This window comes from Pelecanus crispus, chromosome 8 (assembly GCF_030463565.1).
Source record: "Pelecanus crispus isolate bPelCri1 chromosome 8, bPelCri1.pri, whole genome shotgun sequence".
NCBI lineage: Eukaryota > Metazoa > Chordata > Aves > Pelecaniformes > Pelecanidae > Pelecanus > Pelecanus crispus.
In genome coordinates this window covers 38,349,395-38,375,033 of record NC_134650.1, presented here as the reverse complement: position 1 = coordinate 38,375,033, position 25,639 = coordinate 38,349,395, and the positions used below count along the sequence as shown (strand labels likewise).

Sequence of the window (25,639 nt, the reverse complement as noted above, 5' to 3'; positions counted from 1 at the left end):
CCCCCCGCTTCCGGCCGCCGCGCGCCCGCTCCCGCCTCACTTCCGCCGCCGGGGGAGCGCGGGGCGGGGCCGGGCCGGGGCCGCTGCGAGCCGAGGGCCGCGGCTGCGGCAGCGCCCGTCGCGTCCCGTCCCGTCGCGTCCCGTCGCCATGGCGGCGGCGGTGGAGGTGGACAGCGGCTTCCCCCGCTCCCCGCGGGGCGCCGTGAAGCTCGCCCGCGCGGTAGGCCCCGAGGGGAGCGGGGCGGGGCGGGGCCCCCGGGTCCCTCCGCTCCGAGGGGCCGGCGGGGGGGGCGGGAGGGGCGCGGCGCTGAGCCCAGCCCCCAGCCCGTGCTCTGCCGTCCCTGCAGCTGCTGGCGCTGGTAGCGTTCCTCTGCTTCGCGGCCTCCCGCGCCCGCGGGGCCTACACCGCCCTGGCCTTGATGGAGGTGGCGATCACGGCGCTCTTCTTCCTGCTGTACTTGCTAAAGCTCGATAAAAAGATGAGCTGGCTCTTCTGGCCCTTGGCTGTGAGTATCGGCTGGCCCTTAAATGAGGTGGTGTTACCCATGCAGTGATTGCCTCTTCGCAGGGGTTACTGTCAGTCGGTTCAGTTCCCGCTTCCACAAAGTTAAAGTGCAAACCAGTGTCTCGTCGTTGTTGGACCAGCTTTTCCGAACAGGGATGGCAGTGCTCTCTCGCATCAGCTTCTAAGCAGCCGGCTGACAGCCCTTAAAGGTCCTTCCCGTAACGAGCATCGTTTGCTTAACTTCACGGTACTGTACTTGTCATCTGCACGTCGCAAGTTAAACATACGCTTTCACTTAAATATTAATGGGTTCTCCTCTTGCCTCCCTTTCTAAAATCTGTTTGCTGCTTTAGTCTATCAGGCGTAGCCAAGGTGCGTAAATGCGACTGCAAAAAAAAAAAAAAAAGGTAAAATGAGGAAGTTTTATCACAAACGCTCTTTTTAACATCAAACCACTGGGTGTCACTGTCGATCTGAGGTGGCTATTACCGTAATTCTATTTCCATGGTAAACCAGCGATTTTTAATGATTCATACGATATTGGGAGCTATTCACGTTCTTCGTGCGTGTGGTTCAGAATAAATACTTTGCTTCCACTGGCTGTTTCAGGATATTTTCAACTCGGTGATTGCAGCGTTGTTCCTCCTCATTGTCTGCCTGTTCGCAGTAATAAGCAAGACCAACAATGGGACACTGGCTGGAGGAGTAAGTAGGAACGCTGTTAATGAATTTCAGTTCTTAAAGTGGACGTGATTTAACCTCTTGGTATGCTTACGTTGGGGTAAGACCATGAAAATAACCCTGTCAGGGAAGAACGTACTCAGCAGTCGCAAACAAAAGCGAATACACATTCAATGTATCTCACTAAAAAAAAAATCCTCAAATCGTTAGTAATTTAAAGATATTACTAGACTTAGTAATTACTACAGAGAAGTACTAACACTGAAAACTCCTAGAGGAACCTGCATTTACTTGAAATCCTAGGTGGGAGAATCCATAGCTCTTTTAGGACTATCCAGTTTGGTTACACTGTTTAAGAAGAAATGCCTACAATCCTGCTAAAAAGAGTTGAAACTCTTTAACAGATGTGGTAGTACCTCCCTCCTGATGTGTATATTACTTTTTGTGACATAACTGAGAAATTATGGCTGTTGAAAAGGTTTTTTCATACTATGATTGCAAGATTTTTGTGTGCTTTAAGATCAAACCAATTTTAATAGTTTAAGCAACTGGTATTTGTAGTTCAAATGAAAACTAATGTAAATAACATTAATAAACGATAAGGGGGAAAAAACTCAGTTTTGAAAGTATTTAAGTCTCCTGAAGTACAAGACAAGCTACCGAAAGAAGCCCAGAACTTGCCACGGGAGTTTTTCAAAATCAGCTTAAGAGACGATGAGGTGGAAAGCTGATGTCTTTGCTGGCAGCGCTATCCTAAGCAAAATGGCGACTTTCTGATTAAGTGACCAGCTGTGCTAGAATATAATACATATTCTCAGTAGTGAAGTTAATAGAAATTAAAGTTAAGTTGGAAGCAGGAGACTAAGCAGGTGGCTTGGAAAACAAGTTTGGGCAGAACGTAGGACATCTTCAGTGTTGGGAGAAACAGAATTGCCCCGCGGCCTGTACTCCTCAGGCACAGACCACCTTGAACTGCGCTCTCCTGAAAGAGCTTCTCTTAGCGTTACTCCCACTGATCGGATCATTCCATTTTAAAACATGCTTGCATCAAAAAACTTGTGTGCACGTGGGATTGGGCTGAAGGGCAAGAGCTGAGCAAGGTAGCTCAGCAGTCATTTTGCAAACACATTTTTCCAGTTGCCTGCCTGAAGTTGTTTTTTTTTCTTTTTTTTTAAATACTTACATTCGTTTTCTTCAATTTGGAATATGTTTCCCGTTCAGAGCTTTAGAGGAGAGGAACGCTATTTTTTTTCCTGCTAGGCTTTTTTCTACAAATGTTGACTTTTCTCCAGGCCAATACCATTAATTAGGCAGTCCTTAAAGAGGCAGAAGGGTTTTCATTTAGGATAAAAGCATTGCCTGGCATAATGCAGCATTAGCTTAGCTTTCAAGGAGAACACATCATCTGCAATGCAAGCATCAAACAAAGCCAGGGTGTAGACTGCTGTGTGAAAGGCTGATGGGATTTAAGTATGGATGTTATTTCATTTATCAGCTGTCTCGCATCACACATATATTTAGAAGGCCAGAACCAACTTAGGAAGATGTGTTTACTGCTTCTTTGAGGAACAGTAGATGAGTCATTGCAATAAAAGACAGAGATTCTGTGGGGAAACTAACGTTCTTGTTATTTTTATAGGTGTTTGGTCTTGTCTTGTTTGTTCTCTGTGTTGTCGACGCAGTTCTTATTTTCCAGAAGATTAGCCTTGATGGACCAAGAAGAAGGAATACTCCTGTGAAATAAGATTACCGTTTTAGTAAAAGAACGATTTCTCCAGCGATGACTGTTTTACTGTTGTCTTTTGAAGAATTTGTATTTTCATATGTTCACCGTTGAATTTCCCATGCATTTATGTACATTTTTGCAAGTATTGTTCCTAAGTTTTCTTACATTTACAAATGCTGTTTCAGTGGTACAATTTCACCAGTGTACGCTTCACAGAAAACTGTCATATTTTTCTAAACTTAATTACATTTTCACCTGTGTGAAAATTAATTTCATAATTGTCATCTTTCTGTAATAAAAAGAAAATACAAATCGGCCTGTGTGCATTATTTAACATTATTAAGTGCACTTGAAGTAAAAACTCCTGAATTCAATGTACTAGTAAACATCTTTAGGAACAGATTTTTTTTTTCCCCTCTTCCTTATGTTCCTCATTCCACAGATGAGCGTCCTGGCTGGGGCCTGTCTCGTGTCACCTCAATGCTTTATTGCTGTGAGACCTTTTGGTCCCCAGGTTTTCATTTCTACCATCAGAATAGCGCCGGCAAGAACCACGCTGCCTCCCTTGTGGCACGCAGTCACGACTGCGCTGCGGTGCAGCGGAGGTAGCAGATAAAATTAAATTGGTGTTATAAGCCACGTGAAATATTTAAGCGTCTGCGAGGACCGCCGCTGCAGAGAGCCGGTGGCACGGCTCAGGGCGCCCCGGCTCCGTCCGGCGGGCCGCACCGCGCCGCCGGCCCCCGCCGCCAGCCCCCGCCGCGGAGCCGATGCCAGGGCCGCTGCAGCGCGGCGGACAAACCGAGGGCACACGCTGTGAAAGGCGCTTTGTGCCAAGCCCCCCCCCGAGCTGCCCAGGCGCGCACGGCCCCGGGGAGCCCTCCCGGGATGCCCGGCCCGGAGCCCCCGCAGCGGCCGCGCCCGGGCTCGGCCGGCCCCGGGGCCCCGGCGTGGGGCCGGAGCCGGGGGCTGCCTGCGGCCTGGGCCCGCCCTGCCCCTGCGGCATCGCCCCCGCGGGATCGCCCCTGCGGCGGCTGCCGCGGGCAGCGCCGGGGCCGGGGCCGGGCGTCCCGGAGCAGCCGGCGGAGCCCCCCCCCCCCCCCGCCCCTCAGGGCCGCCCCGCGCGCACGGCCGCCGCCCCCCACATTCGGGGATGCTGAAACTTTTTTTTTTTTTTTTTTCACGTTTCCGCAGTGTCACGATTTCCGCTTCCCTCCTTCGGAGAGAAGAGAAGGAGAAAAAAAAAAAAAAAAAAACAAAAAACCACCACCCAAACCCCACACCGCTCCTCGCCCGCTCGCAGCCATGGAGGAGCCGGAGCCCGCGGGGGCCGCCGCGCCGCCGCCCGGCCTGCGCTCGCTCCTGCCCCCCCGGGAGTTCCTCTGCTCCCGCAAGGGCCTGCTCCTCCTCGCGGAGTCGGTAAGGGCGGCGGGCAGCCGGGGCGGGGGGCAAGCTGGGGTTGGGGCGGGCGGGGACTGCCGGGGCCGGGCCGCAGCCCCCCGCGCCGGGGCAGAGCCTCTGGTGAGGCCGGGGCTGCGGCCTGGGCCCCCGGGACGCGGCGGGTACCTGCGGGGCTAGGGCGGCGGGAGCGGGCTCCCCGCGCTCCGGAGCGGGGGCGGGGGGGGGGGGGTGCCCTCGTCTGTCCGCCTGCGGCGTGATGGCGGCCGGGGGCAGCACAGTGAGGGGGGCAGGCGGGGCAGCAGCCCGCCTCATGCGGGGCAACCTTCGGGGCTGAAAGTTCAGCGGTGTTCAGGCAGAGCGCCTTAGGAAACCGAAATACCGCGTTATGCGTGCCCTTTTCAGTTAAAACCAGCTTTGACTGCACTGTAACCTAAACCAGCTTTGACTGCATTTTCACCTAGTTGCAGTGCGAATCTGCTCACCGCCGCTGAGCAGCTCTGGGCTATCTCCTGGTGCCACGGGGGAGGCGCGGTTTACAAGCTTGTCCCGAGTATGTCAGGAAAGGCCTGGCTCATCAATTCATGCCGTGCGGCCTTACACAGGGCACCCCGAGCTCTCCGCTTCTGTCCTGAGCTCTCCGAGCTGCGTTTGTCCCTGACCCCAGAGGGGACACGCTGGCTCGCTGCTGCGGAGCCAGTTAGCTTACGGTGACAGTACCAAATCACAGTCACCAGGAGCCAGTTAGCTTACGGTGACAGTACCAAATCACAGTCACCAGGAGCCAGTTAGCTTACGGTGACAGTACCAAATCACAGTCACCAGGAGCCAGTTAGCTTACGGTGACAGTACCAAATCACAGTCACCAGGAGCCAGTTAGCTTACGGTGACAGTACCAAATCACAGTCACCAGGAGCCAGTTAGCGGTGACAGTACCAAATCACAGTCACCAGGAGCCAGTTAGCTTACGGTGACAGTACCAAATCACAGTCACCAGGAGCCAGTTAGCTTACGGTGACAGTACCAAATCACAGTCACCAGGAGCCAGTTAGCTTACGGTGACAGTACCAAATCACAGTCACCAGGAGCCAGTTAGCTTACGGTGACAGTACCAAATCACAGTCACCAGGAGCCAGTTAGCTTACGGTGACAGTACCAAATCACAGTCACCAGGAGCCAGTTAGCTTACGGTGACAGTACCAAATCACAGTCACCAGGAGCCAGTTAGCTTACGGTGACAGTACCAAATCACAGTCACCAGGAGCCAGTTAGCTTACGGTGACAGTACCAAATCACAGTCACCAGGAGCCAGTTAGCTTACGGTGACAGTACCAAATCACAGTCACCAGGAGCCAGTTAGCTTACGGTGACAGTACCAAATCACAGTCACCAGGAGCCAGTTAGCTTACGGTGACAGTACCAAATCACAGTCACCAGGAGCCAGTTAGCTTACGGTGACAGTACCAAATCACAGTCACCAGGAGCCAGTTAGCTTACGGTGACAGTACCAAATCACAGTCACCAGGAGCCAGTTAGCTTACGGTGACAGTACCAAATCACAGTCACCAGGAGCCAGTTAGCTTACGGTGACAGTACCAAATCACAGTCACCAGGAGCCAGTTAGCTTACGGTGACAGTACCAAATCACAGTCACCAGGAGCCAGTTAGCTGTGACAGTACCAAATCACAGTCACCAGGAGCCAGTTAGCGGTGACAGTACCAAATCACAGTCACCAGGAGCCAGTTAGCTTACGGTGACAGTACCAAATCACAGTCACCAGGAGCCAGTTAGCGGTGACAGTACCAAATCACAGTCACCAGGAGCCAGTTAGCTTACGGTGACAGTACCAAATCACAGTCACCAGGAGCCAGTTAGCTGTGACAGTACCAAATCACAGTCACCAGGAGCCAGTTAGCGGTGACAGTACCAAATCACAGTCACCAGGAGCCAGTTAGCTTACGGTGACAGTACCAAATCACAGTCACCAGGAGCCAGTTAGCTGTGACAGTACCAAATCACAGTCACCAGGAGCCAGTTAGCTGTGACAGTACCAAATCACAGTCACCAGGAGCCAGTTAGCTGTGACAGTACCAAATCACAGTCACCAGGAGCCAGTTAGCTTACGGTGACAATACCAAATCACAGTCACCAGGAGCCAGTTAGCGGTGACAGTACCAAATCACAGTCACCAGGAGCCAGTTAGCTTGCTGTGAAAGTACCAAATCACAGTCACCAGGAACGAGCTCAGTCTGGCGACGGAAGCATTGCTCCCCCAGAAATACGCTCCAGTTTTCCTTTAGGTCCAAGTTCTGAGATCTGGGCTGGTGGTAATGATAGGCCTTTGGTTTTTGGTGTAACACTTTCTGGTGTTTTACTTCTGAAGGTTTAAAGCCTGACAGATGAAACGGTACCCGCCTGGTAGGGAAAGAGAAAGCTTACCCCATGGGCAGCAGGTATTTGACAAGCAAAAGTTAACATTTAAAAGGAATTTAGTTGATTGAAATTAGACTTTCAACATCATTTATACTAGAAATAATGAGAAATTTAAACACCAGGTTCTCTGTAATTTTAGCTGGAGCTTTGACAGCAGGTAGTCAAAAATTAGGATAGCCCAAACTAGTAGCCAAGCACATGGAGCGCTGTTTGGTTGTGTAAAGTGTCTCTGGCTATCCACTGTGCTAGCTCAGAGAAGGAAACAAGGAAATTCAAGCAACAGAAAGGGAAGGAACGGGCGGCAAGCGGGCAGCGCCGTCAAGCTCCCTGACCAGCCTTTCTCTGCTGGCCCTGGGCATCTGGGAGGCTGCAGGCACTGCCCCGTGGCAGGCTGCACGGGGAGCAGCCGGGAGGTGCGCGGCTGGCTTGGAGGAGAACCATTCCTTCAGGAGATGAGGATGACCTCTGTGGTGGGGAACACGGGCCTCGGGCTGGGTAGCAGCAGGCCACAGGCTGTGTCAGCTCCACCAAAAATGCTGTGAAAATTCCAGGTACCCCCATCACTCATACAGCACCTGTAGCTAACAAAAACACACATCTAGAAGATACCAAAGCCCAACTAACTTTGCTCCTTTGGCATGTGTTTTCGTTACATACTGTAACATATACTGGAACTTCCTAAACAAACTTACAGCCGGTAAATTACGACGTTCAGACAGCCTGGCTTTTTAACATCTCTGAATGATGACATATTTGAGGAATACTGTTTTGGTCATGGGATCAGACTCACCCTTTTGTTGTCATAGAGAAGTACTGATTAGGCCTCCTTGGAGTAATAAAAACTGCTCTGTCTTGGCACAACAGGGATTTATCCTTTGTAAGGCTACTCAGGGCTTCCTGAGGCTTTGGCTGGCTGAAAGCAGCTCTAAAATCCCATCTGCCGAAGCTGCAGCAAAGCTTTCTGCGTGCTCCTTGCAGGCCAGCCCACGTGCTTAGGATGTCGTTTCCTGGCAGAAGGGAGGCAGCACTAGTTTCTCTCCAGTTGTCTCAGCTTTGCCAGAAGAAATCCTTGAAGACAACACAGAATAAATCCAGTCTGTATACAATTAGAGAAATGCAGTGCCAAATAATTGAAGATGAGTCCAAGTTAAATCTATCATAGTTTAAAGCTGTGTTTCATCTTTAGCTTTGCATTTCTTGTCTTGAATGTTTGATTTTTTCCTCTTTGACACAATACTAACGTGGGGTGGGGTTGGGTTCTGCATAAATGTATGTAAATAATATCCATGGGACACAGATTTTGAATAGTGTCTTTTGTTCAGGAACAAAATGGGGTTCTCATTGTTACCAAATATCGCTGTCACATTATTATTTAGCAGCTTGACAAGTCACAACAAACACGCTTCATTTCTTCAGCTTTCAAGTGATGCAAATACTGGCATCTCTGCAGGTAGATCAGAAGTTCTCTGTTCAGCGACAGGAAACGCCAAGGCAGTTTTTTCAACATTAAAAAAGCAAAACACCATATACTGAAAAATATATTACCAACAAAGCAAAGAAGCAACTTGCAAACGTATCTTGACTGGGGTAGATGGTTACACTTCTCCTTTTCGGTCAGTGGCAGAAAGGGAACAGGAGTTGGCTCAGCAAATTCCCTCAGCCCAGTGACTGCTGGTTATGTACTTGCTGGAAGTAACCTCATTAAAAAGTCTTGTTTTGCCCAGTAGAAGTAGCTGGCAAATGATCGGTTCAGCTGCCGTGAGTTATAGCAGACCAACTCAGACTTTGGAAATTAAGGCCACGGCCACGTTGACTGCAGCCTGCTCCCTTCGCTGGCGCTGCTGGAGGCGGCTGGGAGCGCTGGTGCCCGCAGCGCAGCTCGGGCCATCCCAGGGAAGCTCACACAGGGGGCTGCACCGGGACCGTGGGAGCTCAGCGCTGCCAGCGAGGATTGCTTTGTCCCCATTGTAGGAAACTGCTCTAGCCATGGTTTAAAAATAATACTTACACACGTTTTCACATGAAGTGAGTATGGACCTTTACAATGTTCAGGTATAATTTTCATGTCGGCATTTAAACTGCGCTGTGGGCTATCAGGTCTGGGCATTCTGGTGCTTCCTCTAGAACAAGTTAGGCTGGTGATGAAGCCGATTACTGCTAGAAGCTTGATTATAATCTCAAATTTTGTTCAGAGAAGGAAGACGTCTGTGTTCCCCCTGCTCCTTTTCCTTTTGATCCTCCTGCCTTAGTAATTTTTTATTCCACCTGGGATAGCTACACAGCCACAAAGAAGCAGTAATGTCAAGTACATGTGTAAGCTTTGCTGTCTCTCCTGATCCTATTTATTCTCACTGTCTTGTGCCTCCACTTTCTAATCACCATTCCTTATCTGCCAAGTTAATTTTTTTCTCTTTTTTCCTTTCTATTTTCTCCCCATACCATTATTTCTTCTGTATATTTTAACAGTCATCTTCTCTTCAACTCATTTTTCCTAAATACTCGGGTTGCTATCTTGAAGGTCAACATCTCATCCATGCTCTTTTCTCCCCTTAAGAGATGCATTTTTCAGTTCCCTCTGTCCTGTGTTGGAACCATTTAACAGCCATTCCCATTCCTGCCACCAGAGCTTGTCCAGGCAAGATCCACATTTACACATTCTGCTGCTCACCCCAGCTATTTCAGTCAAGCTTTTGTGTTTGTCCTGGTGACCGCTTTAATTGGCGTCTCCTTAGTCCCCTGAAGCCAGTATGCAGTGGCACTACATTTTTTTTTTTTTAATAAAAATATAGTATGAATATGTAAGGTTGTCCTATATAAGGCTGTGCCACCTTTGTGGCAACAGAAAGGATGTAGAAATCACTGTGCCCGTTTTTCTCCTCTTTTCCTGTCTTCTGTCTTTTCAGTCTTCTCTGAGCTGACCTTCATAACTGAAACTTCCAGCTGCTCTGTGTAAAGCCGCCTTCGAAGATGAGCCCTGTGCCCCTCTCTGGGTCTGTTGCCCGAAGGTGACCCTTGCAGCTATTTCTGGGGGAACCAAGAACTTCACCTCCCTGACAAGTACGACAGAGAAGGAACAGAGTAGCAGAGGCCACCAAGTGATCTGCTTTCTCTCTCTGCCAATAAACAACAAGAAAACAGACTCTTGTCCAAAAGAGATCGCCACTAGCCACTTTTAAAACTGTTTCAGCGAACCTGTTCTTTTCTGTGGAGGGGAAATGAGGAACGGGCATTTGGCCGCACGGAGCAGAGAGCAGAGGGCACCGGGGTGCGTGTAGTAGCGTGCAATGCTGTCAGCTGCTTCCTGGCATCCGCGGCATCTGCTGGGCATCCCCGCCGGGCTGCAGCGGGGCCGTGCTCCCGGCACCGAGGATGCAGACGCCTGCGCGCTCTGCCGGGACCTCAGCACTTCAGCAGTCCTCCCTCCCGTATGCAGCACAGTGCTTTCAGACCACTGTAACTACTTATTTTCTATACCTTAAACTGCAAGCTGGTTATATGATAAAGTATAACCTCATAATGCCTGGCCAATTTAAGCAGCTCAGCAACACAATATTGAGTAATAATTACACGGGAGAAACTTACTTCTTGAAATGCAATACCAGAGAAGTTCCTTTAAAAAAGAAAAAGTAATATGTAATAGTTCTTTCTCTTTTATGTGCACTCCCATTCCCACAAAAAAGGTGCTGAATGAAGAATCTGGCCTCTTTTTTGCCAGGATTTTTTATCATCTTACCACTGCCAGACTATGAAAGGATCCCGCTCTGTTCTTTGCTGCACTAGAGCTTTCTGCATCCACATACTGCTCCACAGTGAAGCTGGCAACAATCACACTAACCTTTCAACAGCAGCACAGAACAACTCGGAGTCCTACCTGCTGTCAATGCCAAGGACATAATCCCAAAGGAAAAAGAACCTCCCTGTGTAAATACAAGCGGACAAAACTGACAAAACGCTCCATTTTTTTTTCTCCGAGAAGCAGTAGTGCTTTCTGACTCTGAAAGTGCTAGAAATGAACTTGCAACTGCATTGAGCCTCACACACCTCCTCTCTAGTATTTTTTTACCATAGATAAAGATCCCATTGCTTGACCTTTCTCTGAAATCACTTTTAAACACAGCTTCAGAAAAAAAGGTGCAGAGCAAGTGTGATGTGCAGTGGATCATCTGACGGTCTTAGAGGGGTCGGGCTATATTCTGAAGGTTGCTTTTGAGTTTGTCATTTTTAGAGCAACTTTCAGTTTGCCAGATGCTTGTCTCAGCGACTTGAAATCTGGAAAAGTAAGTAGGTGTTCATTATTTCTGGGTACAGACTGGCACATCAATGTTTGTACTGTGGGAGGAGAGGTATATTTTTTAAATTACCAACTTTTTAGATGACATGAGATGCTTCAGTTAATAGCACTGCAATTAAATGGTCAGACAAGATAACAAGATACCTACTCTCTTTTATAATTCAGAAAAGATAGTAATAGATAATAACTAATACTGCTGAGGGAGTCCGTGCACTCCACCTGCCAGAAGGGGAAATGAGCTCTAAACAGAGAGAAATGAGAAATGTTGTCAAAAGCTGACAGCTTTGTGGGCTCTTGTATTACACAGGGCTGTCCCCGAGTTACCAAGTAGATCTGGCATTAAAATCCATGTCTGGGCTGCAATGTAGCCACCAGGCGGACAGAAAAAAGCAAAGCAAAGAATAAGCTGTAGCACTGCAGCTGTCACCTGACAAGAGCCTTCAGCACCTCCTTCCTTTTGTTTCCCTTGCTCTTTCTAACGTCTGCCTGCCTCCCCTTCCAGCCTTGCCTCAAGGAAGACCGTAGCATCTAAAAATACTGTCTTTCAAACCTTCATTCTCAAAACCTGGTCCCCTCTTTTATAGGTGTGTATTTCACCCAAAATCTTCCTTGGCCTTTTCAGTCTCTGAATGCCTCCAAACCGAGGAATGATGCTTAATTGGAGAGCAATTATCACACTTCATGTCAGATTCTTTCCCTTTTACTATTATCATCAATAATCCATTGAAATCAAGGGACTTCTTGCAAATCAAGGGTGGTTTTTTTTTTAAGCATGGCCTTGAGTGCTCTTTCCCTGCACAACAGGATGCTGACAAGCAGAGTCAGGAGTGCAGCGCGGGGACGGGCTGGACTCAAGCCCACCCCCCAAGGAGGTGGTGATGGCGAGAGCACAATTACTGTTCATCAGGGCTGAGGAACAGGCAGCAGGAGACTGCTGTGATCCTGCCAAGAACCGAGGGGTTGGTTTGAGCAACTAACTGGCCTGTTAACTAGAGTTTAAAGTGGACAACTAGTATTTCCCCAGATGCCAGCTTCTCCGGATCAGACCAAATTAGAAAGCTGAAATGCTCAGACTGATCCTTTTGTCTCTACAGCAGCTTACCTTGCGCCCAAGCAGGAGTCCCGCCGGCACACCAGCACACTGGAGCAGGAGCCCCTTGGTGTGCGCTTGCCACAAAACAAGTTTCTGTTTGCGTCCTGAGCTGTGTTACAGCAGGGTCTCAGGCACTGCGATATGTTTCAAACCACTGCAGGACTATCAGTGCCATCGGGGTGAGGGGAAGACAGCAGGAACCTTAAATTATGGAAATTACCATAAGGCTGATCTTAAGAGAGCACAAAGGTTCTTCGTTTCACGTAACAGTTAACGCTTCTGACAGAAAAACTTTTTCTCTGTATAAAGGCAGACAGAGCGCGGGAGTCGCTGTGTCAAACAATCGAGATGAAAGCAATCTCTGCTGTGCATCATCAACTTACACATCTGAAATTTGCCTCTCTACCTCCCCTCGCTGCTGTAGTATGATGCATTATTTAACCCTGCATTTAATTCTCTCATAAGAGATCTACCAAGTTTAGTTCAGGTCTAACGGTGTGCTCTTGAAGGGGCGTTGTTTGATGGGACCTATCCTGAACGTGCCTCCTCCCTGCTGCTGTTCGTCCTTGCGTACTTCTCTCTCTGAACATCTGTTATCACACACTTTCCTTTAGCCAGGAAAAGGAAGAGGTTTTTTTTTAAACACCAGAACAAGAAAGAAAAAATGTCCTGGCTACATGGCAATTTCTTTTTAAACCAAGGAAACATGAAACCATGTCTAAATTATGTTCCACAAATGCGAATGAAGCAGATTGACAAAGTTAAAGTCCAGTCCTTTCTGGTTTTATTCTGTGGGGGTGCGAAGGGAATAGGTGGTGTGACAGGAAGGAGGAAGAAGTCCTCTCTCCTCTTAGCAGTTTTCAGTTTCTGTTACATCCACTTTTCTTCAAACAGTACATATCACTTTTCTTTTACAGAAACAAAATACCACGTTAAGGATAAGATTCATTGAATGAGTTCCCTCCGCTATATGAAAACTCTAGAAAAACCTGCAAAGAGGCTATGTAAGCAGTAAGCAAATAATAATAGGATAAATAACAACAAATAGGATAAATATTAACAGGTAACAGGCCTCAATGCAGAAGTGAACTCTATATATTATACCAGATAAATTTCTTACCACCCAATGAAATGAGAACATTGCGTAGGCATTTTAAGATAAATACAGTATCTTACTAAAAATGTCACATCCTCTCTAACTTCACCACTCAGTCCTAATGGTTCCGAACAATATACTGCAGTTATTAGCATCCTGGTCAAGAACTGACTGCTTTCCCCAAAAACCAGGCTTAGAGTAAAGGCTTGTTAGTTCATTAAATTAAGCAGTAATTTCAACAGGATTGAACTGCTTAGTTGCCCCCCTAAACCTAAATGGACTCTTTTGATACATGTATTTGAGGGTTGACTGACCTCTCATAGGATTAATTAATAATTAATCACAGGAACCTTATCGTTCAAATATAATAAATGATTTTTTTGAGGTACAGGTGGTCCCCAGAAACACACAGCAGCAAAGAAATCCATAGATCTGAAATTTAATGAGGCAAATTCATCGATTGTCACAGTCCAAACACTTCTGCTTTTCAAGAAGCCACATCTGCCTTCAGATGTGCCATCTGGGGGGAAACAATACATCTACTTTCAGTATTATATGAGTGAGAACGTCACTGTCCCAATTTTAAATTTAGAAGTTCAAAAAAATCTTTGTAATCTAATGCTCAAACAGTACCTACTGCTACGTTGACCACAAGCATCTCTGAGCATTGCTACGGCAGAGATTTGTCTCCAAGAAGAAAGGCTGAATAGAGCAGCTCAGGTGTAAACTAGCACATAATACTCACACTTGCAGAAAGTGTTTTATTCAGTACGCTAGCTACTTTTTTTTATTTTAAGCTAATTTCAAGAAAACAGCAGCCAGTTGCCACGTGAGGCAGTAGAGCAGTAGGGCTGGAGCCTCTTCTTGGAGGTGTAGTGCATCACTTGAAAATTTTAAGTTTCTCCACGGTTCCCTCACCGCCCACTTTCACAAATACAGTAACTGAAAGTCCAGAAGTGTAGCACGGCACTTTGGTACTGTCTGGTTTAGGTGAAAATGCATTGTCTTTAGCCATTTTCCCCATTGTGAAACTTTCTATTTTGAGCCATAAACTATATTCTAACGGTATTTTAATTGAATGGGAAAACAAATGCCATTTTTATTATTTTGTAGAGTTAAGAAACATCATGGAGATAAAACGAATCTGTGGGAGTTATCTATCCAATACTCTCTAACACAGCTGTCTACACTGGAAAATTAGAACCAGAGACTTCCAGAAATCACAGAACAATAAATTCTTAGCTCTTTTCTGTCCATCAACAGTAGACTTTTTTCTTTCAACTCTAAGAAGATTATAAATGCTGAGTTACTTTGAGCTATCTGAGCAATGATTTGGGTTTCAAATGAGAACCGTCACGGTTGAAAGCTTAAAACTCTGTTTGCTTGGCAATGCCCCACTATTCTCAGAATTATGTTGTCAGAACTGTTTACAATCCAGAGCAAATTACTGACTCGGAGAGGTGCAAATCCACCAAGCTCTCCAGAAAGTCGATTTCACATGCATTGAAATAAATGCCATTACTTTAGATTTATTCCATGCTAAACAAGAAAATTCATTTGGCCCAAGGAAAAAAAAAAATAGGAAGCAAGATATGCCATGACCAGCAGCACTGACAGAAATACGCAGGGAGAATAACGCTTCAAAGCTGCTCAGTTGCCTGAGGCTCTGCTATTCCATGCGAATAACTGGTGTTTTCCCTTTACACTAGGTGCTGTCATTTATCATCTTCATCTGCTATATTGCATCTCTAGCTGCCTCTTTCATGGTGGCACCACTCTTAGAGTTTCTGCTGGCACTGTTTCTTTTTTTCGCCTACGCCACCAAAATTAATGAGAAGTTGAAAGGACCCTGCTGGCCTTTGACGGTAAGTGAAATGTGCAATATAAAAACCCACAGATTTAATTGTACAGTATAAAATGAGTAGAAGGGACTATATGGGAGTTTAGGCTGACTGTTAACAGCTTCACCCCCTTATTAGAAACCTGTCCATATTGCTTCTGACTCAAAAGGTCCCAAAGCACTCTGCAAACTCTGCTGTGCTACATACCGTAGAGCTTTCTTGGTGCTGACACAAAGCACGATTTTGTTAAAGCACAGAATTTATGCCCGATTCCAGGCAAATGGCTTAGGGCTGGATCTTCAGAAGCAGGCAACGTCAGCCTAAGTCTGACCACTGCTGGGGTCTCCTAAATATCGTGGGGAGGCTGAGGTATGCTCTGTAGTAATGCATATACTTTACTGAAATGTTTTAAAATTCTCAGGTGAGTGCTGTTGAGATGCAGAGTCATACTCACATGCAAACAAACTGACAGCTGCTTTTGTTACGGGGGAAGCCCTGCAATCTTGCCGGCAGATGCTCGTTCACCCAAAGGCAGGCACCGGCTGTTCACCGGCAGCTGGCAGGCCCGCGCTGCAGGCGATTACCGCGCGCTGGCCGCGGGATGTCTCTCTTGCTTCAGACATGCGTTGGGCAGCCAGCATTTGTGTAGCCGTACAAATACTTCAAAAAAAATGCTAATCCGATCGATTTGGGTTCTCTTTTGGTGCAGTTTTGCAATAGTTCGTCATAGTGGGATCTGAATGAGAACCCTCAATGTATAAAAATAACATTATTAAGGCCACTGGTGGGAAAAACAATAGCAGTGACTTTGACTATGGCAGCGTGCATGGTTTTCAGATGATAATCTCAGTTCCATCGTTTTCCTGTTTTCTACATGCATCTGATTCCAGAACTAAGACAAAAAAAGCACTTGTATGTTTATTATGTCCATTACCATAATATACTCCAGCCGCAGAACGCAGATAATTGACCTCATCCTGATTTCAGAGGAGTCAAGTTTCTTGTAGGATTTGTGTTTTGAGACAGTATCTTATTCATCCATCTGCTCCACAAAGGCAGAAGATCTAATTGTGAACAGAGATCAAGATACCATTATCCCAGCTCGCGTGATTTACACATGCCCTGGGAATCACAGCTCTTTATTTAATATACAGCTCAGAGACGCAGTCGCTCCAGCACATCACTGCTGGTATTACAGGGCACGGCCCCTGCCCTGCAGCGCTACAGTCTCAGCCACAGAAGCACGTATTTCAATGACAGCAATGGGTATGTTCACTTCGGGCTGGCTGCTGGAGTTACAGCTGTACATACTAAGTAGAAATCATAGTTTTAAACACTAAACAAAGTGTTTAGTTCCTAAATGAGGAGTTCCTACAGACTGGCCTACTTCTGTATAGAAACAAGCACACGCCTGTTCCCCACGGGAACTGGTACGCTGCTCCAGAGCCTTTGGTACTGCAGGAGTTCTGCTGAAAGATGAGACTTTTTTTAAGGCATTTCAAATGATTCTTCCATTAGCCCTTGCTGCGCTCCAAGTTAAACGTCACGGAAAGATAGCCCTTCTCAGCCTGAAGAGAGGTCTGCCTGACATACGCATGTTAAAAGTAGGATTTATACCAACATCTGTAAGAACAGAAGCTAATGCCAAGATTCTGGTCATCTCGCATTTAAAAATATTTCCCAGATGAGCAATTCATCAGCTACAAAATACCAGGCTGTAGTCACACTCCAGCATCAGGCAAGTCCACTGACGCAACAACAAAGGTTTTTAATGGTAATTTCTGAAAAAATTTTTAGAGGAGTTTGTATGTTGGAATTATGTGACTAATCTGAGAATGCAACATTGCTTATTTTACAGGATTTCTTGCGGTGCATCACTGCTGCCATTATTTACTTTGCCATTTCAATTGCTGCTGTCTCAAAATACAAAGACGGAGCATCTAAAGCAGCAGGAGTAAGTAGACGTGAGCTTTCCACTTAGGTATTTTGGTGAACTACATATGGACATACTTTAGAAACAATTCAATTTTGACCCCATTGCAAGTAGCAGAAGTTTCTTCAGTTAACTACCTGAGAATTACATTTGCCTAAAGCAAGAAAGAAATGGTCGCTTATTTAGAAAAACAGGTTTTGAATCAATTAATAGTTTTTTCATCCTAACAGTGCTGCCTAATGTTAACTGTACCACTTAGGGAAGGCAACTATTCTGCTTTTTAATTTCACGAGCTGTACAGGGAATATAAACTTCTCTGTTCCTAGAAAGACCATCAAGATCCTTGAGTGGAGGGAATAATAATAATAATAAAAAAAAGAAATCAAACCTGTAACTACTAAGGACAGCCTAAATTAAGTCATTTCAACCTCCTGCTTCTACTGCTTAATTTTACTTGGTTGAGTTGAAACAAGAGCAGTGTCATTTTACCCCCCAGTATACGGACTGCCCAGGAGAGAGCCTTTGCTGTCAGCATTTTGTGTTCAGAAATAGGATACAGCCTCTCCATCTGCAACTTGACTCCAAGTATCAATCATGTATGCAACATAAATAAAATCTGCATAATAATTTTAAAAGATAGGGAAGAACGCCACCCAGTAGTGTTAGCCAGCAACCCCCACCAAACCATCCCAAGTCATACACGACTTCAAAACAAAGACCTTGTTTTAATCTTTGTCACTCCGTTTAGACGTGGAGCAACGCAACATAGCATTTACCCTAGCTTCTCGGCCTGAAAAACAGCCTAGTCTTGCCACACTGCTGCTTCTTTGGCACCAAATAGGTAACGCCAGAATCATTTTATCTCCACCTCGTTCACTCTGCAATAGACACATCTCCTTGCAAACCAGTAAAAAATAATTTCCCGAGAAATCGAGGCGATTTCTTGGTGGCAAGAGATGCCTCGGGATGGTGGAGGTGCAGGTTACGTTCTGTAGCCCCTGGCACAGGGCAACGCTGATGCTCAGAACGCGCCCAGAGCCAGAGGCGGATGGAGCCTGGGAAAGGGCTACGGACACATCTGATAGAGCAACTGCAGGGATCACTACTCAGGGTCCCAAATTAGCTGTAATTTAGTTGATGCCAGTGGGTCACGAGACATTTCCCTTCCCCGTCTTTTTAGAAAGGTACAGACCAAAAAATTCAAGCTCAAGTTTTCCTTAAGGATTTTTCTTGTGTCAGTCAGGCTTATTTTGGTTTGTCATTGATGGACATGAACTGTTGTTAAAGAGAGCATTATTTTTCCATTTTAGGTGTTTGGATTTAAAGCCACGATAGTGTATGCCATTGATTTCTACATAACCTTCAATGACCTGGTTACTTCTCTCAAGCAAGGCAGTGCTGATGCCCCTGAAGGGCGCAAGTCAGAAGGTAGGTAAAATTCCCTGTTTTGGTTAAATGGGCATGTAACGTGAGATTTTCTTCTCCATTTCACCCTTCACAGGGGAGCAAAAGCACTCAGTAGTAACAGTTTCTATTGTTGGCTACCTTGCTTTCGTATGCCGCAACTGTGCTGAATTATGAAGCTGCATAATCTTAAAATACAACAACTGGAATTTCACTGATTTATGAAGATAAGTAGCAAGCCAGGAATGTGAAGTTTCTCAGAGTTTTGCATCATCTAACTTTGAAAGGCCCCAAATCCAATTACAGAAATTATTGCGCAGCACAGACTTTTTTCCTCCCATCAAGTTGTCTACCTTTAAAAATAAAGATCTACCTTTTTTGGATAACTTAATGATTAGCATCAATTAGTCCACAGTCTTTTATATCCAATAGCGCTTTTCTCTTTATCATCTCTTTATTATGATTACCTCTTTTTCAGAGTCGAGCTTTGACCATCTGTGGGCAAATGGCCTTGAAATCCAAGGGCCACACAGCATAAAATTAACAAGAGTGTTACCACATTTCTTTCCAATACAGGAGGAACAGTCTACCTCAAATCAGACAGATCCACTTAGACAAAGATAAAAAGGGGGACACAGGTAGCTATTTTGCAGTAGCCAGGAGCCAAAACCAGGCATCATGCCCCTGTGATACTACTTGTTGCACCCACACAGATGAAAAAGACTGCTCCACACTTAAACAAAAAATTCCCAAACACCAAAAAACACCCCACTTAAAACCAAAACCCGCAAAAACGCTCAAGAACAGACACCCAACACATGTACAGAAACCTAGAAGGTATATAGTAATGCTGACAGTCTTTTCTAGGTATTTTAGTAGACTGTGAAATGTTTTGCAAGCTTTAGGCCAAAAAGAGAGACAAAGAAAAGCAGAATTAAAGGAACAGATTGTAGGAAACGGACTGTTAGACTAAAAACTGTTTGTCCCTGCAAACTGAACTAACCTCAGAAGAAGATCAGGTGACAAGGGTATGAAATTAGGCCAAAGATTAGATCTAATTTCCCTGGAGATGGAGAGAGAAATATATAAACTTACAAATATGCAGTCACGCAGCTTTTTGTCAATGATTTGATGGTGCAAGAAGGGCTCTGCCCTGCAGTACTGCTCCTCCAGCACCAAACTCACATTCATGCTGTAGCTCAACTGCTGAGGCCTGAAATCCCCTGCTTCCTTGCAAGCCGAGTCTCGAGCTTGGGCAAGATGTACCTATCAGGATTTCTTAACGTCTTAAAGCTTCTGGTTTTCAGATACGTTTAACTAGCAGTGCGTAACCATGACCCACAGCAAACAGCAATACTGTAGTACAGGAAGCATGTCTTCAGCAGACTTCCTCTTGGTGGTCATGCTAACAATCATCTCTCTGCAACTTCTTTCATCTGAACAGTTATCTATGTTGTAGTGGTCTAAGTGCCTCTCAGCAGCATTTCTCAAGTCCTTTGAAACACCATTTAAAGCTCCAGCATGTTAGAACTGTCATCTTGCAAGCGTTTTCCTAAATATGGCACGTCCTTTGAAGCAGACACCTGCTGAAGAGCAGCGTATCTCTCCCAGCAAGAGCTAAAGCTGACGTGGAGATTTCCAGGTTTCATTTTCTCTATTGTTCCTTGTTTTAAATTTCAGATGAGGACTCAGATTCTGACTCGGACTGAAGAACTGAACACCAACCGAGTGTGAAGGGAAGATGATCAAGCACTTTGCTGAATGCACTGCCAACTGAATTATCTCCCTTACTTCAGCCTCGGTATCCTCTTTCCACCTCACTGTTTATGGAATCGCCAAAGCACAGACAGGGCAGTGATGTGGAAAAGGAGCCTATTCCCAATGCCATTAAGACAGTCATTCAGAACTACAGATTTTACAGTAGTTCAACCTGCCAGAGGTCCGTATCGAAACAACACATCTCAATTCTCCGTTGCCCCTCCTTACTCAGCACTGCAATGTCCTGAGTAAACGGGAACATAGTATTTTAAACGCATAAGCGGAGCTTTTAATACGCTTTCTTAATTCCAAATCTTTAACACTTATAGCTTTTATACTTCTTGCTGTGCCAAAGAAGAGAGGCTCAGAACGCCTCTACTTTATTTGTATTTTTCTTGATTAACTAACAGTGTCTCTTATCTGAAGTCTGAATATTCCACTATCTCAAGCACTGAAGGCATAGATTATAGTTAACATGTTGGTTTCAATACATTCATATCTAGTACCTATCTGCGACAAGTGACAACTGGAAATCTGCAGCAAGAACAAACCTCAGAGTATAATTGTGCCGCAGGATAGCTGGCTCATCAAATATTCAGTATCACTTTTTTAAGCTGCTTGGATGGGGTCAATCACCACAAGAAGATGGGGTCTTCTGCAATTTCACCACAGGGAAGAGGTAGAACAGATGAGGCATTGTCTTACTGACCCCTTCCTACCATTTGCATGGAAGCCCTTGTACGTGTTTGCACATACGGGTAAGGAAGGCTGGCCAGATACCATCCAACATTATCTGCCTATTGAAGCCTGAAAATACTTGCGTGCAAGATACCACTGTCTGATCTCATGCTCTGTGTTGCGAACACTGGTCCTCCCATGAGAAGTAGCGCTGGACTTAGTCCGCTGGGTTCGCAAAACAGACGACTGTTGCTGTAAAACTCAGGATACCTGGGCCCCAGGAGGGCAATATATCCTTCCCACTGTGAAAAGGCAAAAAAACCCCAACCTCCAAACTAAAGAATGTCTGCAATGAAATTCATTTTCCCAGACCCCTTTTTTTGGTGCGTGTGCGTGTCTTTTGTTTGGGGGGGCAGGGGTTGGTTTGTTGGTTGTTTTTTTTTTTTTTCTTCTCCCCCTCTCGGAAGGACATGATTAATCTTGTGGTCTGTTCTGGGGGAAAAGCCTTCTGAATTTACAAGGTGTTTTCATGGGTAGCACAACCTGCCTTGAAATATTTGTGTCCACCTATAAATGCATACTGCTTGGAAAAAGCATGGCATGTTCCTTATATATGGCATCAGATAGGTCTATTTCAAAGAAACTGTATATACATTTTTAAAAAATTAATACAGTACCAGAACAGGTGGCCTTAACAAAAAGTAATTAAAATGAGAGCAGATGGTACTAACAGAGTAAATTAAAAACAGGGATAAAACAATAAAGGCAGATTTCCTTTGGAACAAAATTGCCGCTTGGGTTCCAATTCCCTGCTAGCAGCTGGCTGCTGACGGGCAGAAACACAGAGCCTAACAGCGAGCAGGTGCTTGGGAAGGTACGGGCCAGATTCGGAGTTGTCTAACAGGCAGCTCCTACATCTCCTGCTTCCAAACCACTGAATAAAAGCAAAACAAATGGTTGCTTCCAAGTGTGACAAATAATCTTTGCTTTTATGAGAAAGAGTTCTTTGGACCTTTTCCGGTATGAAATTCCACATTTCTTTCTTTTCTATTGTCATATTTTACTGGCATGTACTGTGATGTCAGGGGACCTGGGCTCATTTTTATATTCAATTGTTTTGTATTTCTCTTTTGTTTTTAATTAAAAAAAATGTACTGCATGTCACAGCTGGAAACTAGTACATGGTTAATATTTAGAAACCATGCTGGATTAAACCTCTTTTAATAGAAGCGCTGGATGTCTTTACTTATTTTAAGATCTGGTTTTACTGCCTTGCCTCTGACCAGCGAGAGTAATGGTGTTTCAAGACACCCCGTCCGGAAGGACACCGTGTGCTGGGGAGGTGACAGTAGCACAGAGCCAGCACTGGAGACCAATCACTCACGCTTACACGTCTTGCAAGGAGAAACTGCATCTTCAGCGCAGAAGCATGAAAGAATTTAACCAAGAATTGGTTTTAGCATATTTAGTAGACATTGGAGATACAGTGCCCCTACTTGGCAACTAAAAACATTGTTAACAGCAATCCCCTTTGGGTTTACCCCTCACAGATATGTTATAACCTGAAACCTGCTAAGGTTTTCCAGTAATTTTTTCATGTTGGAATGCTCCTAAAATCAACAGAAGAGGCAAACAAAATCGCTCATTAGTTGCCTCAGGACTATTTTAGCAGGCATGCAATGAATTGCCTGTCCAGAGAATTTCATTATTAGCATCCAAGTATTTGATGATTTCATTTATTTCTAAGCAGTTTGCTCCCAGGGTCAAGCACTTGTGTAAGATTCCAGCCTTGTATTTAAAAAGATCTGTTCCCATGATTGAAATAAAATGTGCTTCTGTATTTTACGAATATCATTTCAGAAAAAAATAATTCAATTAAAAATGATTACTTTAAAGCCAGTTCTGATTGGTGGGGTAGGGAGGGCCGACCCAATCTTTTATTCATCTCCTGCCAGCAATATGGCACAAAGCTCAGGGTCCTGTGTAGGGCAGAGGAAAAGTCTGCTTGGTTTTTTGGCTTTTTTATTTGTTTGCTTGCTTGCTTGTTTTTCCTCAACTGACAAGATCAAAACAGTGGAAGCACTGGTTTCTCTGTAATTCAGGATTTGTGACACAAGCGTAACATTACACCTGCAGCATGGAAGCCTTACTGAAGTTCTTATTTCGGTGTACCAGCAGGGTCATAATCTCTCTCATTTTTTCAGCGTCTCTTTTTGCTCACAATACATTCTTGTTCAAAACAGGAGCCGTTTCCAAAACCCGTACAGGCTAATACATGCCTTCATCACAACCAGAGCGCAACTATTCCCATTTTGAATTCCTGTGCTTGTTGAACAGCGCTCAGCAGTAGGCAAACCTAGGGAGCGATGACAGTTTCCAATACCAAGTGTGGAACAAATCTGTAGAAACAACGCAAGAAGTCCTACGATATCAACACTGTGAATGAAAGCCACTAACAGGAAGGAAAAAACAATCGGCTGGCATCACAGATGAATGGCTTCGTACAGCTCTCACACTGCTGGAAGGTCTCCCCTCCCTCCTTCTCCCACCTTCTCCTATCAACAAGCTTTTATACTTATCTGTGGAAGATTTCTTCATTGTTGTGTGGTGATTTTGGACAGGGGATGTTAAGGAATTCGAAAGACCTTTCCAAGCAGCCTTTTTAGCTTCTCACTGAAATAAGAGGCTCAAGTGTCCTTTTAACACTTTGTTCATTACTCCACTTCATTTCGCTTTTCACCCGATATTGTTCAAAGTTCTGTAAGTCTTAAATTTCCAACTGACAAAGTAATTTCCAAGATACCAAGTGAAGAGTGGTGTATCTCAGCCTATGTGGTATTTGAGAAGAATGCTTCCACCAGCCTAGTGTGTTGGAAAGCAGAAGACAATTTAATGCTCTGCATAGCAAGCAGATGTTTTTCATTCATTATGCTTCTGGGAAGTGTTCACTGTGCAAATCTCTAAGCCTGAATTTTATAGCCGCATCCTCCCCTGCTAGGAGACCAGCAGCCTGTATCATTAAGTGAGCGTGTACTTGTAACCAAACACTAACAGTGCATGTTTCTGACACCTGTACTTCTAAAATGCATACATAAATGAGAAAACATACATACTGCTACTAGGCTGAGCTAAACCTCATAGCAGGCAGCTTGTAACCAAGCTCTTAAGAGATTAAAAATAATAAAATGAAGAGGCTTCATTCCAAAGACTAGGATACAAACTGCCCCCAAAGAGCAAATGTAAGATACGTATCGCCTTGTATTTTTACGTTATGTGTGAAGAAGCTCCACCTAACCATCCTTTAATCCTTTTCTGAGCATGGAGAGAGAAAGGGAGGGAGAATACATCAAGGAAGCACAATAAGTTTAGATAGGCACTGAGAATGTGAATCTTACTACAAGATGCTTGAGACAGCTTCCTGCATGAAGTATTGGTTTAAAAGTCAGGATGGAGACACCATCTCTTGATTTCCTTCTAAGTAAACATGACTGCATCAAAACACCCTCACTGCAACACAGATTCCTCCTTTACTGGAAGAATTCAGAGTACTCTGAACGTTTTATAAAACTTCCAGGTCAGAAGGTAAAACAATGCTACCCAGAAAACATAAGGGTTTTTAAATCCATTTTTCAATCTATTTCCTTGAAAAAGAAAACAGTGATTCCAATGTTAATTTTGGCCAAGTAATACCTGTGCTTTTATTTTATTTGTGATGCATTTTGTTAGCCTGATCCATTAAGAAAGAAATCAGTTATAGTCTTCCCAGGAGACTGAAGGAAGATTCAGTATTTAAAAGTTAAGCCAGAATAAACTTTTTTTTTTAATCCAACACCTGACAAAGCTTCTCTTAGACCAAGGAACACCATGGATAATGACATCAGAAGCAATACAGCATTAAGTCCAGCACTTCAACTCTTCATTTTCTTAAAGACCATCAGTTTCATTAAGGCCTGATCTCTAAGCAGGTCCAATGGATACAACACCACAACAGATTAGAATTTACCACTGCTGACAACCCCACATGGGCAAAATGGACTGGCCCATCTTCTAGCAGAAAAGCTGTACAAGCACATGACCCTCCTTAGTGAATCCTTCCTTAGAAGCTCAACTGTACCGCATTTGTCCACCTCCCCACATGCACGTTATCCCTAAGCGGTGTTTTAAGAGCATCATCAATATTCCCAAATCTTTCCACAACACTCATTCAACCATGTGTGCGTTTCCTCAGTTCTTACCCTTATTAACTCAGTGCTTTCACCTTGCACCTAAAGCACCTGGATATCAAAAGTCCCCACTGCATCAAGGTAGGACTTGCAACCTACAGCCCATGAGGTGGCCAAGCATTACCCACTCACTCTGGCATTTCAGCCCCAAAATTCCTTTTCAGTCCAGAATGTGATGGTGCAAACCACAAGGTAACAGCATTTCGGCCCATTACAGCATACCAGATGGAGAAACCTCCACAAGAGCAATCCCACCACAACCGCTTTAGCAATAAAGCGGTTCCATGTGCTTTCTGCTACATATAACCTCTCATCAAGGACTGCTTATGTATGGTTTTTCATTAACTCCGGCATCTGTGAAGTTTGTCTCGTCAGAGACACAGTCACAGAAAAACTCAGACAGGGTTGGTTTGTTTGGTGTTGAACCCCTATGCCGTTTTCTTGCATAGGAAGTGCATTTAGCAGCTGCACTTACTGGATTATCAACTAATCAACCACAACAACTTGGTATACTGACTTTGTATGTTGTCTTTACAGACGAAGACAATGTTTTAGTACTTTAATATGTCCATTTATTA

The 25,639-nt window shown here is 45.0% G+C and overlaps 3 protein-coding genes across 3 annotated transcripts in view; 2 read left to right on the top strand and 1 right to left on the bottom strand.

The window, feature by feature from the left end:
• The window catches only part of DYNC1LI2 (dynein cytoplasmic 1 light intermediate chain 2), a 204,972-nt gene that overhangs the window by 98,544 nt on the left and 80,789 nt on the right, over positions 1-25,639 (bottom strand). The gene's annotated exons all lie outside the window — the stretch shown is intronic.
• LOC104027282 (chemokine-like factor) lies at positions 149-3,240 on the top strand. The gene is made up of 4 exons (XM_009477986.2): positions 149-220; positions 348-506; positions 1,115-1,210; positions 2,826-3,240. Exons 1-4 carry the CDS (start codon positions 149-151, stop codon positions 2,928-2,930), a joined length of 432 nt encoding a protein of 143 aa, XP_009476261.2. The 3' UTR covers positions 2,931-3,240.
• CMTM3 (CKLF like MARVEL transmembrane domain containing 3) lies at positions 4,218-20,298 on the top strand. The gene is made up of 5 exons (XM_075715586.1): positions 4,218-4,331; positions 14,934-15,089; positions 16,924-17,019; positions 18,309-18,426; positions 20,083-20,298. The coding sequence occupies exons 1-5, from the start codon at positions 4,218-4,220 to the stop codon at positions 20,109-20,111; spliced, it is 513 nt and encodes a 170-aa protein (XP_075571701.1). The 3' UTR covers positions 20,112-20,298.